Source organism: Microtus pennsylvanicus, chromosome 13 (assembly GCF_037038515.1).
Source record: "Microtus pennsylvanicus isolate mMicPen1 chromosome 13, mMicPen1.hap1, whole genome shotgun sequence".
In the NCBI taxonomy this organism is placed as follows: Eukaryota; Metazoa; Chordata; class Mammalia; order Rodentia; family Cricetidae; genus Microtus; species Microtus pennsylvanicus.
The window spans coordinates 49,903,516-49,918,354 of record NC_134591.1 but is presented as its reverse complement, the minus strand read 5'-3'; the positions used below and the strand labels follow the sequence as shown (position 1 = coordinate 49,918,354).

At 43.7% G+C, this 14,839-nt stretch overlaps 1 protein-coding gene across 1 annotated transcript; it reads right to left on the bottom strand.

The window, feature by feature from the left end:
• Positions 1 to 963: 963 nt before the first annotated feature.
• On the bottom strand, positions 964 to 11,704 carry Prdx1 (peroxiredoxin 1). Its single transcript, XM_075945710.1, has 6 exons — positions 11,587 to 11,704; positions 9,711 to 9,827; positions 6,098 to 6,251; positions 5,543 to 5,665; positions 3,598 to 3,728; positions 964 to 1,302 (listed from the first exon to the last, which is right to left on the bottom strand). Exons 2-6 carry the CDS (start codon positions 9,814 to 9,816, stop codon positions 1,217 to 1,219), a joined length of 600 nt encoding a protein of 199 aa, XP_075801825.1. The 5' UTR covers positions 9,817 to 9,827; positions 11,587 to 11,704; the 3' UTR covers positions 964 to 1,216.
• Positions 11,705 to 14,839: the final 3,135 nt, after the last annotated feature.

Genomic DNA, 14,839 nt, shown 5'->3' with positions numbered 1-14,839 from the left:
AGGGGCTTTTTGCACACCATGCAAACTGTTCAGTTCTGTCAACTCTACAGTAAACCACTGTCTCCTTGGAGAGGAAACCCAAACTGAGGATTTTGTGGGATTTAAGGTGGGGCAGCTCATTGACTTAGAGGGGCCCAGTCCACTGTACACAGTAAGTACCATTCCTAGGCAGCCGATGGTCTTGGGCTGTTTTAAATTCACTTACCCCAAGTTGCTTTCAATCACAAGATAACACAGAAAGGAGAAGCAAAGCAGACACCAGGCAAGCACTCTACCAAGAGCTACACCTCCAGCCCTGAGGCAGCTCTTATGTATGTATGAATAGTGGGAGCTATGGAGATGGCTCAGCCACAAAGTGCTCTTGTGAGGAAATCAGGTTCATGGAGCCTCTATTAAAGAAGTCAGGCCTGATAGACCATGCTTATAATACCTGCCCTGGAGAAGCAGATCCTCAGAGCTAGCTAGTCACACCCACATGTCAAGTTCCAGATCATTAAGAGATTCTGCCTCAAAGAGTAAGGGACTGAAGAAATGGCTCAATAGCACTTAGTGCTCTTGTAATCGATACAGGTTCAATTCCCAGCACCCAGCGTGGCTCTGAGCAATCCATAACCCAAGTTCCAAGGGATCCAACATAGTGCATATGCAGGGAAAACATTCATCCACATAAATTCTTTAAAACAAACAGAAACAGGCCAGGCGGTGGAGCCACAAGGCCTTTAATTACAGCACTCTGGAGACAGAGGCAGGTGGATCTCTGTGGGTCCAGCTAGTTCCAGGACAGCTAGGATTGTTACACAGAGAAACCCGTCTTGGAAAAACAAAAATAAACAAAAAAAAAAGAGAGGAAAAAAATCCCAAGATAAATAGCAACCTTTGGCTTCCATATTCTCACACACATGTATGTTTACCTACACATAAAAAAATAAAATAAATTCCTCTTAAATGAAGCTCACCAAGTCCTCACATTTTCAAGTTTAATAGATACTACAAAAAGAACAGGCTGATTTCTGCAACAGGTGTATCATATAGTCTACCCACAACACAGCTCAGGCCATTCCCAACAGTGGAAGAAAGGCCAACCAACCCCCAACCCCCAGCACTGTAGGAAAGGCATGTCTTGGATGACACCAAGTTTTGTTTTTAAGCATGAATAGAGTACAAGAGATTTTCTTCTGGCTGCCCAATGGAGCCTGTCAGAAAAATGGTCCAGTGCTCACTTCTGCTTAGAGAAATATTCTTTGCTCTTTTGGACATCAGGCTTGATGGTATCACTGCCAGGTTTCCAGCCGGCTGGGCACACTGCAAGAGAAAGGTATGATTAATTATTAACCTGCTCAGTAGTATATATCTCCTATCTCCTTCTCCTTGAACCAAGGGCTGTCATATTGGTGGCACACACTGGCAGATACGCTGAAGAAACGGAGGCAGGAGGATTATAAATTCAAGGCCAGACTAGACTACAAATTTTCGTGGCACATCCCTTTATTCCAACATTGAAAAAGCAGAGGCAGCAGATCTCTGGAACTTAAGGACCACTTGGTCTACATAGTACATTCCAGACAAGGTAGCCCCCGAGTTGGCATGGGCACAGGAGTTGCCCCCATCCCTCACCAGCTGCCACATGGTTCTCCACAGTACATGGCTTCTGGCAGGGGTGCAGATGGGAAAAAGATACACTTTTCCTCCCATGGGGGAAGGTGGTGGGACAGGCCACTAGGGGTTTGAGCATGCTCCAATGAGTATATGGACAACACAAAATAAACTTGACTGTTTTTTTTCCTTCTTTGTTTTTTTTTGGGGGGGGGTTGGACTGGGGTCCATGATGTGATATTTCCAAATAATCAAAAAAACCAAACCAAATACAAAGCTAAGAATGACTCATGCAGGGGGCTAGAGAGATGGCTCAGAGGTTAAGAGCACTGGCTGCTCTTCCAGAGGTCCTGAGTTCAATTCCCATCTCATAACCATCTGTAATGGGGTCTGGTGCCCTCTTTTGGCCTGCAGGCACACATGGAGGCTGAACACTATGTACATAATAAATAAATCTTAAAAAAAAAAGAAAAATATATTTCTTTAAGAAAAGAATGACTCATGCCTATTAATCCCAGCACTCAAGTAACTGCCACAGTGGAGGCCAGTCTAGGCCAAATTCCAGGCTAGCCTTGATGAGAGTGAAACTGTCTCAAAATACATTAGAAGCTGGCTGGTGATGGCACATTAATTCCAGAGGCAAGCAGATCTCAGGCCAGCCTGGTCTAAAGTGAGTTCTAGGAAAGCCAGCACTGTTACACAGAGAATGCCTGCCTCAAAAAACAACAAAAACAAAAAAGCAAACTTAAAATAGCTTGACAACCTCTAGATGCTCATACTGAAGCAGCAGAATAAATTCCATTTTATTTATTCTTTATTTATTTATTTAGGTTTTTCGAGACAGAGTTTCTCTGTAGCTTTGAGTCTATCCTGTAACTAGCTCTTGTAGACCAGGCTGGCCTTAAACTCACAGAGATCCCCTGCCTCTACCTCCCGAGTGCTGGGATTAAACGAGTATGCCACCACCACCAGGCTAAACTCCATTTTAGAGGGGATCCAATTTTGGGGGGGGCGTTAAATACAGCCCAGCAAAGTCATAAAGTTCCCAAGAAACTGTGCCAGCCCTGGTCAAAGTACATGACCTCAACAGGGTGCCCAAACAATATCTGTTTACATATGTTTTCTTCAAATGTCCTTGTAGGTATCTGATTAACTGCTGTTTTGAAATTCTCCTATACCCCAACCTACAATTCAAAAATTGATACTTTTATCCAATCCTGAAACATCAAGGCTTGATGCTACCCTGTCTTGTGGTTTTCTCCTTTAAAATCTCCTTACCCTGAAGACTTAGGGCCATTCTCCCACACCAGCTCTGTTGGAGGGAAGGATTATGGTCTGAGTTAGCTAACTTGTAATCAAACCCCAGTGTGTATCCATTGGATACTGGCTCTGTGGTGGTCTTGTTTGTGGGTCCCGTGACAGAGCATTACCCACTCACATACACACAATTTTAATAAACAATACATCTTTGTTAAAAAGTCTGGAAAAAACCCTGTCTCAAAAAACAAAAATTTCCCTTTCTGACACAGGGCTCTACCTGTAATTCACTAGGTAGACCAGGCTGGTACCAAACTTACAGAGATCCACTTGTCTCGCAGGTACTAACAGCGAGATCAGCCAGGCGGTGTTGTGCACGCCTTTAATCCCAGCACTTGGGAGGCAGAGGCAGGTGGATCTCTGTGAGTTCGAGGCCAGCCTGGTCTACAAGAGCTAGTTCCAGGACAGGCTCCAAAACCAGAGAAACCCTATCTCAAAAAACCTAAAAAACAGTGAGATTCTCCTCAAATCTGCATCAGTCATTGATTCCAAATTAGCAGATCAGAGGTGAAGAATATGAAAATTGAACAAAAAGCCTTTGTTTTTTCTCCAGGCTTGTCTATTACCCTACCCCCACAGACCACTCTAATCCAGATTTTCATTTCTTGCAAAGACACAATTGCCCTTTTACCCAATAGCCTTTGCACCCGACCATACTGCTATCTCATTAGCGGGCAGATGACTTACCTTCACCATGTTTGTCAGTGAACTGGAAGGCCTGAACTAGTCTCAGAGTCTCGTCCACAGAGCGGCCAACAGGAAGATCATTTACAGTGATCTGTCGAAGGATACCTTTATCATCAATAATAAAGAGGCCCCTGGGTAGAAGAGAGTGAAGGATTGAGAAAGAGGCATTACAAGTCAAATTTTTGCATTGTTGTAAGTCCTAAGAAAATGGACTCGCTGGGCGATGGTGGCGCACGCCTTTAATCCCAGCACTCGGGAGGCAGAGGCAGGCGTATCTCTGTGAGTTCGAGACCAGCCTGATCTACAGAGCTAGTTCCAGGATAGGTTCCAAAGCCACAGAGAAACCCTGTCCCGAAAAACCAAAAAAAAAAAGAAAAAAAAAAGAAAATGGACTGCTCTACAAAGTTACACCAGCCTACTATTAGTGAGACCACACTGAACAATGCAATGAGATAGATACAGCTCAGTCAGCAGTGAATACAGGAAACCCTGTGCTTGATCCCAGGACCACATAAACCAGAAAGAGTAGTGCACAAAAGGCAAAAGGAAAGTGGAGACAGCAGATCAGAATTCAAAATCATCCTCAGACAACCTGTCCAAAATAAAACACCGAGGCTAGACATAGCAGTACAAGCAGTACATACCTATAAATTCTAGTACCCAGGAGGCTGAAAAGAGGATCACTAGAACGAGGCCAACCTGAACTATACAGCAAACTCAAGGCTAACTTGAGATATAGTATAACCAAGTTTCTCAAAAGTAAAAACAAAGAGGCTAGAGAAAGAAGACTCAGTAAAGTGAGGCTCTTGAAAGTACGAGCACCTGAATTTGAACCCCAGAACCCATTAAAAAATATATTACAAAAAAAATAAAATCTCACCTTTAAAAAAATTCAAGGGGCTAGAGAGATTGCTTAGAAATTAAGAGCACGGGGCTGGAGAGATGGCTCAGTGGTTAAAAGCACTGACTGCTCTTCCAAAGGTCCTGAGTTCAATTCCCAGCAACCACATGGTGGATCACAACCATCTGTAATGAGATCTGCTGCCTTCCTCTGGCATGTGGGCATACATGGAGGCAGAATGTTGTATACATAATAAATAAATAAATCTTTTAAAAAAAAAAAAGAAATTAAGAGCACTGGCTGCCCTCTCCAGTGGACCTGGGTTTGATTCTCAGCCCTGAAATGGTGCCTCATAACCAGTTGGGGTTTTGTTGTTATTGTTTTGTCTTTTTAGTTTTTTCGAGACAGGGTTTCTCTGTAGCTTTGAAGCTTCTCATGGAACTCACTTTGTATATCAAGCTGGCCTCAAAAACTCATGGATAAGCACCTGCTTCTGCCTCCTGAGTGATGGGATTAAAGGTGTGTGCCATCGGCTAGCGAAATTGCAACCATTATAAACTCTAGTTCCAGATGATCCAGTGGACACAGGTGGCACACACAGACACAAATATGCACACATTATTTCCTTTTGGGAGGGAGGTGTTGTTATAGGGGAGGGTTCAAGATAGAATTTCTCTATATAGCCCTGACTGACCTGCACTCACTTTGGAGAGCAGGTTGGCCTCAAACTCAGAGATCTGCCTGCCTCTGCTTCCCAAAGTCTGGGGGCTGGAGATATGGCTCAGTGGCCAAACAAGTTTGATTCCAGCATCCCTGTCAGGTTGTTTACAACTAACTGCCTATAACTCCAGCTCCAGGGGATCTGACACACTCTCCTGTCCTCCTTAGGGTATCCACACGTGTGGTATCCACTTACACACAAAAAATTTTTTTTAAAAAAATGGAAGTATAACTACTTACAAGATTTTTGTAAATATTAAACAAGATAATGTATAAAAGTTAACGTAGTATCTGGCACGAAGAATTGAATAGCTCTTAGGTATATAACAGAGAAACCCTGTCTCGAAAAACCAAAAAGGAAAAAAAATAAAATAAAGTACATACCTGAAAGAGATACCTTCATCAGCCTTTAAGACTCCATAATCCTGAGCAATACTGCGCTTGGGATCTGATACCAAAGGAATGTTCATAGGTCCCAATCCTCCTTGTTTCTTGGGTGTATTAACCCTATAGCAAGAGACATTCTTAGAATCCATTCATTCAAACCTTGTGAAAGCAAGAATATTAACTGGACCTATCCTTCCCCTTTCAGATACCTTTCCCACAAAACTTTTCCAACAGTAAATGAATGGCTTGACAACACTTAAGAGTGTATATCAGACAACAGCAACTCAAGCTGCTTTGCCTCTGCTGCTAGACAGTAGAAAGGAATTGGAGCCCAGAAGCTGACACTTAACTCTACTGCCAAACCTCTAAATTTGTTCAAGAAATCCACAACATGTTGTGGTCTACTCCTGTAATCCCACCTACTCATGAGGCTAAGGCTGGAGATACTACAAACTAAAAAAAAGCCAGCCTGAGTTACGTATTAACCCTGACTCAAAAACAGAAACAGAAAACAAAAAATTCCAAACATGCCAAATGGGACAAAAACTTTACCATGCCAGATGACAGAAGTGAGAATCCACAGAAGCTCCAATCACTTGGCAGTTCAGTTTCTTAAATTCTTCTGCCCTATCACTGAAAGCAATGATCTCAGTGGGGCACACAAAAGTAAAATCCAGAGGGTAAAAGAAGAATACAACATATTTTCCTGGGGAGGAAAAAAAAAGTAATCAAGAGATTAGCTTTGAAACTGTGTTTTTTTTCCTCTCTCTGTCTCTCTCTCACACAGGGTTTCTCTGTGTAGCTTTGGAGCCTGTCATGGAACTTGCTCTATATACCAGGCTTGTCTTGAACTCACAGGGATTCATTTTTCCTCCAGATTGCTGGGATTAAAGGCATGTGACATCACCACCAGGCAATTGTTTTATTTTTGACATAGGGTCTCCTTCTGTAGTCCGCCTTATCTTGAAACTTATTAAAGCAGGATTACAGGAAGAGGTAGCTACCACACCCAGTGTGTGTGTGTGTGTGTGTGTGTGTGTGTGTGTGTTTTGGGGTACGTGGTTGTTTTTGAGACTGACTTACTATGTATCCTGGAGCTCACCTGACACTTCAAAAAAAAAAAAATCATCTCAAAAAGCAAAATCAAAACAACAACAAAAGTTGGGAGTGAAAATTGAAGGACAGGAGAATTAGGAATTTGCGGTCATCTAGCAGTTAAGAGCTGGCTGCTCTTCAAGAGGTCCCAGACTTAATTCCCAGCGCACAAATGCCTGTAATATCATTACCAGGGGATCCAAGACACTCATCTGGCCTCTTCTAGCACCAGACATACATGTATGATATAAACATATATGCAGATAAAACACCCACACACATAATTTAATAAAAAAAAAAAGATAAGGAAAGGCAAGCCAACAACACAGACACAAAGTAAAGTCAGAGCCTTCATGCAATAATGGAAGGATAGGGGCTGGAGAGATGGCTCAGCGGTTAGGAGCATTGCCTGCTCTTCCAAAGGTCCTGAGTTCAATTCCCGGCAACCACATGGTAGCTCACAACCATTTGTAATGAGGTCTGGTGCCCTCTTCTGGCCTGCAGGCATACATGTAGAAAGAATATTGTATACATAATAAATAAATAAATATTTAAAAAAAAATAAAATAATGGAAGGATAATTAAGCAATACCATGGGTAATTTTCTCCCTTTCCATCCTGTTATGGGCAAGGTTTCTTGTTTCTGCTGTGGTACTATAGACCATCTACCTTGAATAGGACTAGTGGGATTATAGAATCCAATCAATGAATCCCTTTTTTTTTTTAATTGGTTTTTGGAGACAGGGTTTCTCTGTGTAACAGCCCTGGCTATCCTGGAACTAGCTCTGCAGACCAGGCTGACCTTGAACACACAGAGAGATCTGCTGCCTCTGCCTTTAGAATGCTGGGATTAAAGACGTGCACCACCACTCAGCAAACCCCATTTTTTATGTAGGCTCCATGGATTAAAATAAATTTGAGTCCTCAGGTTTGTACAGCAAGCACTTTTACCTGGTGAATATGTTCCCAGCCTTCATGGGTAATGTTTAAGTAATTTCATGAATTAAAACAAATGTGTTCCTAACAAGCCCAAGAGGACATGACTAGAAAAATTTTACAACCAAAAGTGCCCACGCCTTTAATCCCAGCACTCGGGAGGCAGAGGCAGGCGGATCTCTGTGAGTTCGAAACCAGCCTGGTCTACAAGAGCTAGTTCCAGGACAGGCTCCAAAACCACAGAGAAACCCTGTCTCAAAAAAACCAAAAAAAAAAATGTACCCACAGTACTGGTAGATAACAGGATTTCTAGCTCCAATTCTACTTTAGTAACTCAGATTCTCACTAAAGTAAATCTTCTAATGGGCCAGAAGCCTCTCATCATTCCTAATGGCTGAACAACTGGAACATTTCCACATATCCTCATTATTTTCTGGTAGCAACTATGTCTGAAAGTCAAAACAAGCAGTCCCTGACTCATCTACGCAATCTCTCTGTGGCTTTGCTTAACAAGCACTTTGAAGCCTCAGTAGACCAAGCCCTACAGGGCAGAGAGCAACTACTCCCTAGACCATGTGCCAGGGTCACCTCCCTAGAGGTGCGTTTTAGACTGTTTGCTGTAAATTTTTTTCATAGGGCCCACAGTAACTGTTCACATATCAACAACAAAGAAAGATAGCAGTAGATTTAACTGGATATTTTACCCAAAAGCTATCTCCAGAAACTCATAAACCACTAAGAAGGTACATTTAACACCAGTTTGGAGCTTACACCTAAGGAATCAAATGCTCTCAATGGTCCCAAAAGACTTAGCTACTGAGATTGCAAGCAGGAGAGGAAGAATGGGGACTAGAAAGCTCAGCAGTTTTCGGTATTCATGCTGTTCTTGCAAATGACTTTGGTTGGGACCCAAGTAGCGACACGGCAACCATCTGTAACTACAGTTCTAGGAGTTCCAAAACCTATGCACACAAGCAGAGTACATAAATACATACAGGCAAAACATTCACGCACATAAAAATATATACACCTTTAAAAAATAATTAAGGTGGTCAATTTATGCTTTACTTTTTTAATTTTTTGAGACGGGGTCTCACTATGCATCTTTGGCTGGCCTGAAATCCAGAGATCCACTTGATGCACCACTACACCCAGCTAGGAGGTCAATTTTTTGAAAAGGGAGAGAAGGTAGAACATTAGCAGAACCTGCTGTATGAAAGTATGAAAGTTTGGCAAAGAACCTGCTGTATGCTGTATGAAAGTATGGCAAAACAAAATTAATTGCAGCTATCAACTTTTTTCTGTGAGCAGAAGCAAAGCCACAGCTCCAAAGACTTGAATTTAAGACTAAATATACTCAAGTTTTCTTAAAACAAGAGATGAGTGGGACTATAATATGAGTTCAAGGCTAGCCTGTTCATAAGAGCTAGTTCCAGGACAGGTTCCAAAGCCACAGAGAAAGGGAAGGGGGGGAGGGGCACTACTTAGCTGTTATCACATGACTGTTCTTCCAGAGGCTCTAGTACAGATGTGGGGGCTCACAAACATCCAGCCCCAAGGGATCCAACACATTCCTATTTGTAAGCACATGGTGCATAGAAAAACTATTCACCCATACACATAAAAATAAAACACATCCTAAAAGTTTACCAATTTAAAAGAAGAGGAAGGGGAGAAGGCCAAGGCCAAGCATTGATGCCAGACACTTTTAATGGACGCAGAGGCTGGCAGATCTCTAGAATTTTGATACCACCCTCGTCTACATATCAAGGTCCAGGACAGCCAGGGGATAGTAAGACCCTGTCTCAAACAAGCAAACAAAAAGAATCAAAGGAGGGCACGGTGGTGCTTGCCTTCTATCCTAGTAGAAAGGAGACAGAAACAGGAGGATCCCTGTGAGTTCAAGGCCAGCCTGATCTATGTAGTGAGTTCCAGGACAGAGAGCTACATATAGATTCTATCTCAAAAGAAAAAAAAAATCCGATAATAGAAGCACCACTTAAAAGATAATCAAGCAAATATTAAGAGGCTTACGCCTAGGAGAACTACCTAATAAATCACTGTCCCAGCCATGACTTCACTTCAGCATGGAGACACGTGAAGCGGCTTCTTACCCAAAGTAATCAATTCTTACCTTTGTAATCACTTAGGCTGATATCTTTGAATTGGCCATCTGGCATAACAGCTGTGGCTTTGAAGTTGGGGGCAGGATGCCCAATTTTTGCATTTCCTGAAGACATCTTGCTATCAGCTGAAAAAGGCAACAACAACAAAAAAAATTGAAATAAGTTTGGTTTTTCTAAATAACCAACAGCTTTCATCACCTAGGCACTTAACTGTAGTTCAACCAAGGGACTGTCCCATGGCCTTGTATATATTGTTTTATGTTAGTCACAACCCAAAAGCTCCAACTGCAGGGTAAAACAAGACTGAATGTTAGCCTTTGTTTTCCATTACAAAAAGCTCCAGTGTCTAAATAAGTCAGTTCTAACACCCTTTCTGAACCAGTTTTTGCATATGCATTAGGAAGAAGCAAGAAAGAATGGGAACAGACACAAGAATCCAAGCAAGACAATCCCAGGACATTGGTATTTATTTCAAAACATTAGGTGTTGTGTTTATTAAGCAGTTCTTTCTGCCTAACTTATTTGAGGACAACCTAGGTTAATTGAGACCTTATCTTAAGTTTTTTTTTTAGGTTTCTACCAGGGACAGTGGGAATAATTCCAGCACTCTGGATGCTGAGGCAGGAGGATACTGAGAAAAGACTGATAAAAACTTGCCTTAAAAAGTTTCTAGATCAGTGAGATTATGTTAAGGCACTTGCTACCTCATGACCTTAGTTTAATGCCCTCAATCTGCATAAAATGGAACAAGAACTCACTTCTACAGGTTGTCTTAACACCAGAGCCCACACACATACATGTTTCGGGATAGTAAGTGTAATCCCCAACACTTGGGTAGTAAAACCTGAAGGATCAGAGAGTTCAAGGCTAGCCACATTAGAGGACAGACCTATAAAGAAAACCCTATCTTTAAAAAAAAATCCAAGTATTGTTAGAAAATTATTTCTGCTATGTACCCAGATCAATACCAGGATAGATTCTTAAGATTTACACCGTTAGGCGATTTGGAGAGATGGCTCAACGGTTAAGAGCCTGCACTGCTCTTTGCAGAGAACCCTGATTCGGTTTCCAGCACCCACGTCGGGTGGTGGACAGCCACCTGTAACTAGCTTCAGAGAGGGTCCCACACATCTACCCTCGAGCACCTGCGCTCACACGCACGTACCAAAGACGGCCACACATAATGAAAACAGCAATCTAAAACAAAACTTAAAACACTCAAGTCTGAATGCTGCAAGTTCCAAAGTTCTTGGTTCATAACTCCAATAACCAAAATAAAGGCTAGGAGCGTCGTCCATCGCAAACTTTTAAACAAAACTTTTTTTCTTATCAAAGTTCTTTTCAAGGGCATGCAGCAACTAGTGCGCTATATCATCTTATCAAACTTGCTTTGCAAGATGGCCTGGCACTCCAAAGACCAACCAATCCCAGAAAATTGAATTCTGGCCGCTGCGAAGCCTCCGTAGAGGAATCGGCCCAGAACGCCCGAGACGGTCACGCCCCAACCTCACCTGAGGTTCCTGCCACTCACGCCATCTCACCCACCCCAGAACTTCAGGAAACAGCGCGGCACAACCGCAGCGCGCGAAGGGAGCTTAGTCGAGAAGACTCCAGCACTACCCGTCCCACCGCGTCAATCTACGCTATCAGAAAGCCCGGAGAGGCGGAAAAATCAACGTTAGCCTCAGGTTCCAACAGGTCCGGAAACTAAGGGCCACGTGAAGAATGCGAGCAGCGTAGCGTCCGAGCACTCGTGGCACCAGGCCTCACCCGGCTGCCTCAGCCCGTGACCGCCTCTGCAGAGCCCGGACCGGCCTGGGGCAGAAAGAACCGGTGCTGTGAGGCGCGAGCCTCGTTTCGCGGCCGCGATACCCGTACACTCACCAGGGCCGAGTCACAGGTCTCAGAGAAACAAACAGCTAAGCAAAGGAAGGAAGACGACGCCCGAGACGCGCGCGGGGCGCAGCTTTTATAGCCCACAAAGTTATCGCGAGACTCGGAGCGGGCCGGGGGTGCGGGAGGAGGGGGAATCTGGCTGAGCCCCGCCCCGCCCTGGCGGAATGACTCAGCGCTTTCCCTGGAAGTTGGGGGGGTCTCAATTCGAGCTTTTCGCGGCAGCTGTTCATGGAGGTGGGAAAGGACTTCCCTTTGAGGCATCGCTTTTTATCGAGGGTATCTGAGAAACCTCGCCGCTCTTTATTCCCAGGGCCCCTATGTGTTGTGCATAAGGGTCTCCCAATCTGCTCACGGAAGCCCACGTCTAATCACACCGTATTCGGGGAACGGTGCACCACAGTAGTTCCCAATTGCTTCCCGGCCTCGAAAACCCTGATCTAGGACTGGAGAGATGGCTCAGCAGTTAAGAGCACTGGCTGCTCTTCCAGAGGACCGGCGTTCAATTTCCCAGCACCCACATGGCAGCTCACAACTGTCAGTTAAGTCCAGTTCCAGTGGATCCAACATCTTCACACAAACATGCAATACACATGAAATAAAAAGAAAGAAATCATTAAAAAAAAAAAAAAAAACCTTGTCTGGTTCTCAGTGACCCACACCACCTAAGGAGGCAGACTACTCTATTGGTCTCTGATGACTTCGCTGCTGCTCTGTCTTGCATACCCTTTTTTCCACCCTCTTAAATCTTTCTAAATCTGATCTTGTCACTAATCTGATTTGTGGTTTTAAAAATTGGGGCTCTGTGGTCAATTTCCTGAGTTAGAAGTCACTGTTCCAGTGATTGTTCCTCTGGGGAGCCAGAGGCAGGTGGATCTCTGAGATCCAGATCAGTCTAGTCTACAGAGAGAATTCCAGGACAGCTAGAAACCCTATCTCAAAAAAAAAAAAAAAATTAAAAAGTCACTTCCTTGTATGTGATCTTTCATAGGAAATGTAATCCCATTAAGCCTTGTCTTTTCTTGCCTATAAAATGGAATAATTCTAATATATTTTTGGAGGGGGGCAGTTCAAGGCAGGGTTTCCCTCTGTAGCCTGGCTGTCCTAGAACTTACACTGTAATCAAGGCTGGCCTCGAACTCCGAGATCCATTCACCTGCCTCTGCATCCTGAGTGCTGGGATTAAAAGTGTGTGCCACTATGTCCGGTTAATTCTAGTATCTTAGTGGAAATAATTAATGTTCATTAGAACAATACCTAAGTTTGCTATGGTGGTAGGTTTTAGTTTTTGAGACAAGTATCTCCTTTAGTAGTCCAGGCTGGACTCATAATCCTCCTGCCTCCACCTCCTGAGTGCTAGCATCATTGGGAAACCTGGCTGGTATTACTTAGTTCTTACTATTACTAGTTTCTAGAGATGTTAACTGTTACTTCTACTGAACCTTCTCCATCTTCCTTGCTGAAAACCCAGAACCACCTGGTCTGTTTGTGCACACCAGGAAACTAATTCCCCTTCACAACAGATAAGCATTACTTCCTGTAAAGCTGCCCCTGACTCTGGCAATCCCTCTAACAGTGTTACTAACTCTCATTTGCCCCTTGAACTGACCATTGTACCTAAACAATAACCTGGACAGCCACGAAAAAAATACAGCCCTTCAGTTTTGTTTGCACATTTGCCTCCCCTGCTAGCATGACTTTCTAGAGCAGTGGTTCTCAACCTTCCTAGCTGCCACGCTTTCCTGCAGTTCCTCATGCTGTGCTGACCCCAGCCATAAAGCGATCTTCATTGTGACTTCACCTCTGTAAGTTTGCTACTGTTATGACTCATAATGTAAATATCTGTATTCTCTGACGGTCTTAGGGGACCCCTGTGAAAAGGGTCCTTTAACTCAACTGGTCTCGACCCACAGGTTGAGATTTGTGTCTCTAAAATGTGATATAAAATGGGAACTCTGAGCTCTTAATAAATAGTATTGGGGTATTGGGTCCCTCTTCTACTCTTTCTTTTTCTTTTCCTTTTTTTTTTTTATTTGAGACAAGGTCTCTCATTGTTGTCCTTGTACCCTGCCCTTGCCCTGCCTCTGCCCCCCACCGCTGGCATTAAAGGCATGCACCCCTATACCTGGCCCCTCTCTTGACTCTTATTATTAACATAATAGGGCAAGAAGTAAGAGAAATGCTATATCATGCTAGCTGAATATTTCCACTTTGAGGTATTTATCATCACTTATAACAGCAGTGATTTTCTTTTTCCTTCTCAGCATGAGGTTGACCAGCTATTTCGCATTATCCATTTCCAGTTAGTGGAGGCGGTAACCCCCATTAGTTCCCAGGGCCCTGGGACCAGTGTAGAAATGGGGAAGTGCTGTGTCATGCTGCCTGAGCTTCTGGCTTAGACATTTTTTTTTTTGACATTTTTCATTTGTCTTAACAATAGTTTTAGTTGCTTTTTAGTGTGTCGTGTGTGTGTGTGTGTGTGTGTGTGTGTGTGTGTTTGCAGGTACATGTACCGGTGGTACACTCCAACAGAGACGGTGGAAGAGGTTGGGTGTTATGTCTTTATAAAAAAAAAAAGCACAGGACCTGAAACAGAGCTGGTGGAGATGCTCTGGTCTCTGCCCACACAGCACTGGCTTATAGACATACCCATGCAGCTATCTCAGACTCCTCCCTTGGCCCTCACCAGTGGTGCTGGAATCCAAACTCATCTTCATGTTAATACAGCAAGCACCTTTACCCATTGGAACGTCTCTCCTGACCCTGGCTACCTTGTTTTCCCTTCTCACCCTGAAGAGGAGCAGTTGCCACTGCTCATTTCTCTCTTATGAGAGCGAGCAGAGTGAGCCAGCAGACTGTCTTTAGGCTTCAGTGTTCTCCCTCCGCCTTGTGGTTCCTAGGCATGGAAGTCAGGTCATCAGGCTTGACGTCGGTTCCTTTACCTGCTGAATATCTACTAACCATTGCTTTTGAAACTGAGTCTCACTGTAGAGCCTAGACTGACTGGAACTCAGGCAGTTCCCCTGACTCAGCCTCCAAAGTGGTAAGATTACTGCTGAGTTATCATGACAGGCTTCACACTTCTTCTAGTTTAATATTTTGATGCTACAGATCAGACCTTGGACCTTCCCTGAGCTAGGCAGAAGCTATAGAACAAGCTCCACCCACAGCCCATACTTCAGTTCCAGAGGCCTTGACAGTCTCTGGTCTGTCACACAAGGGCACTAGGCTTGTGGTGCAAGGA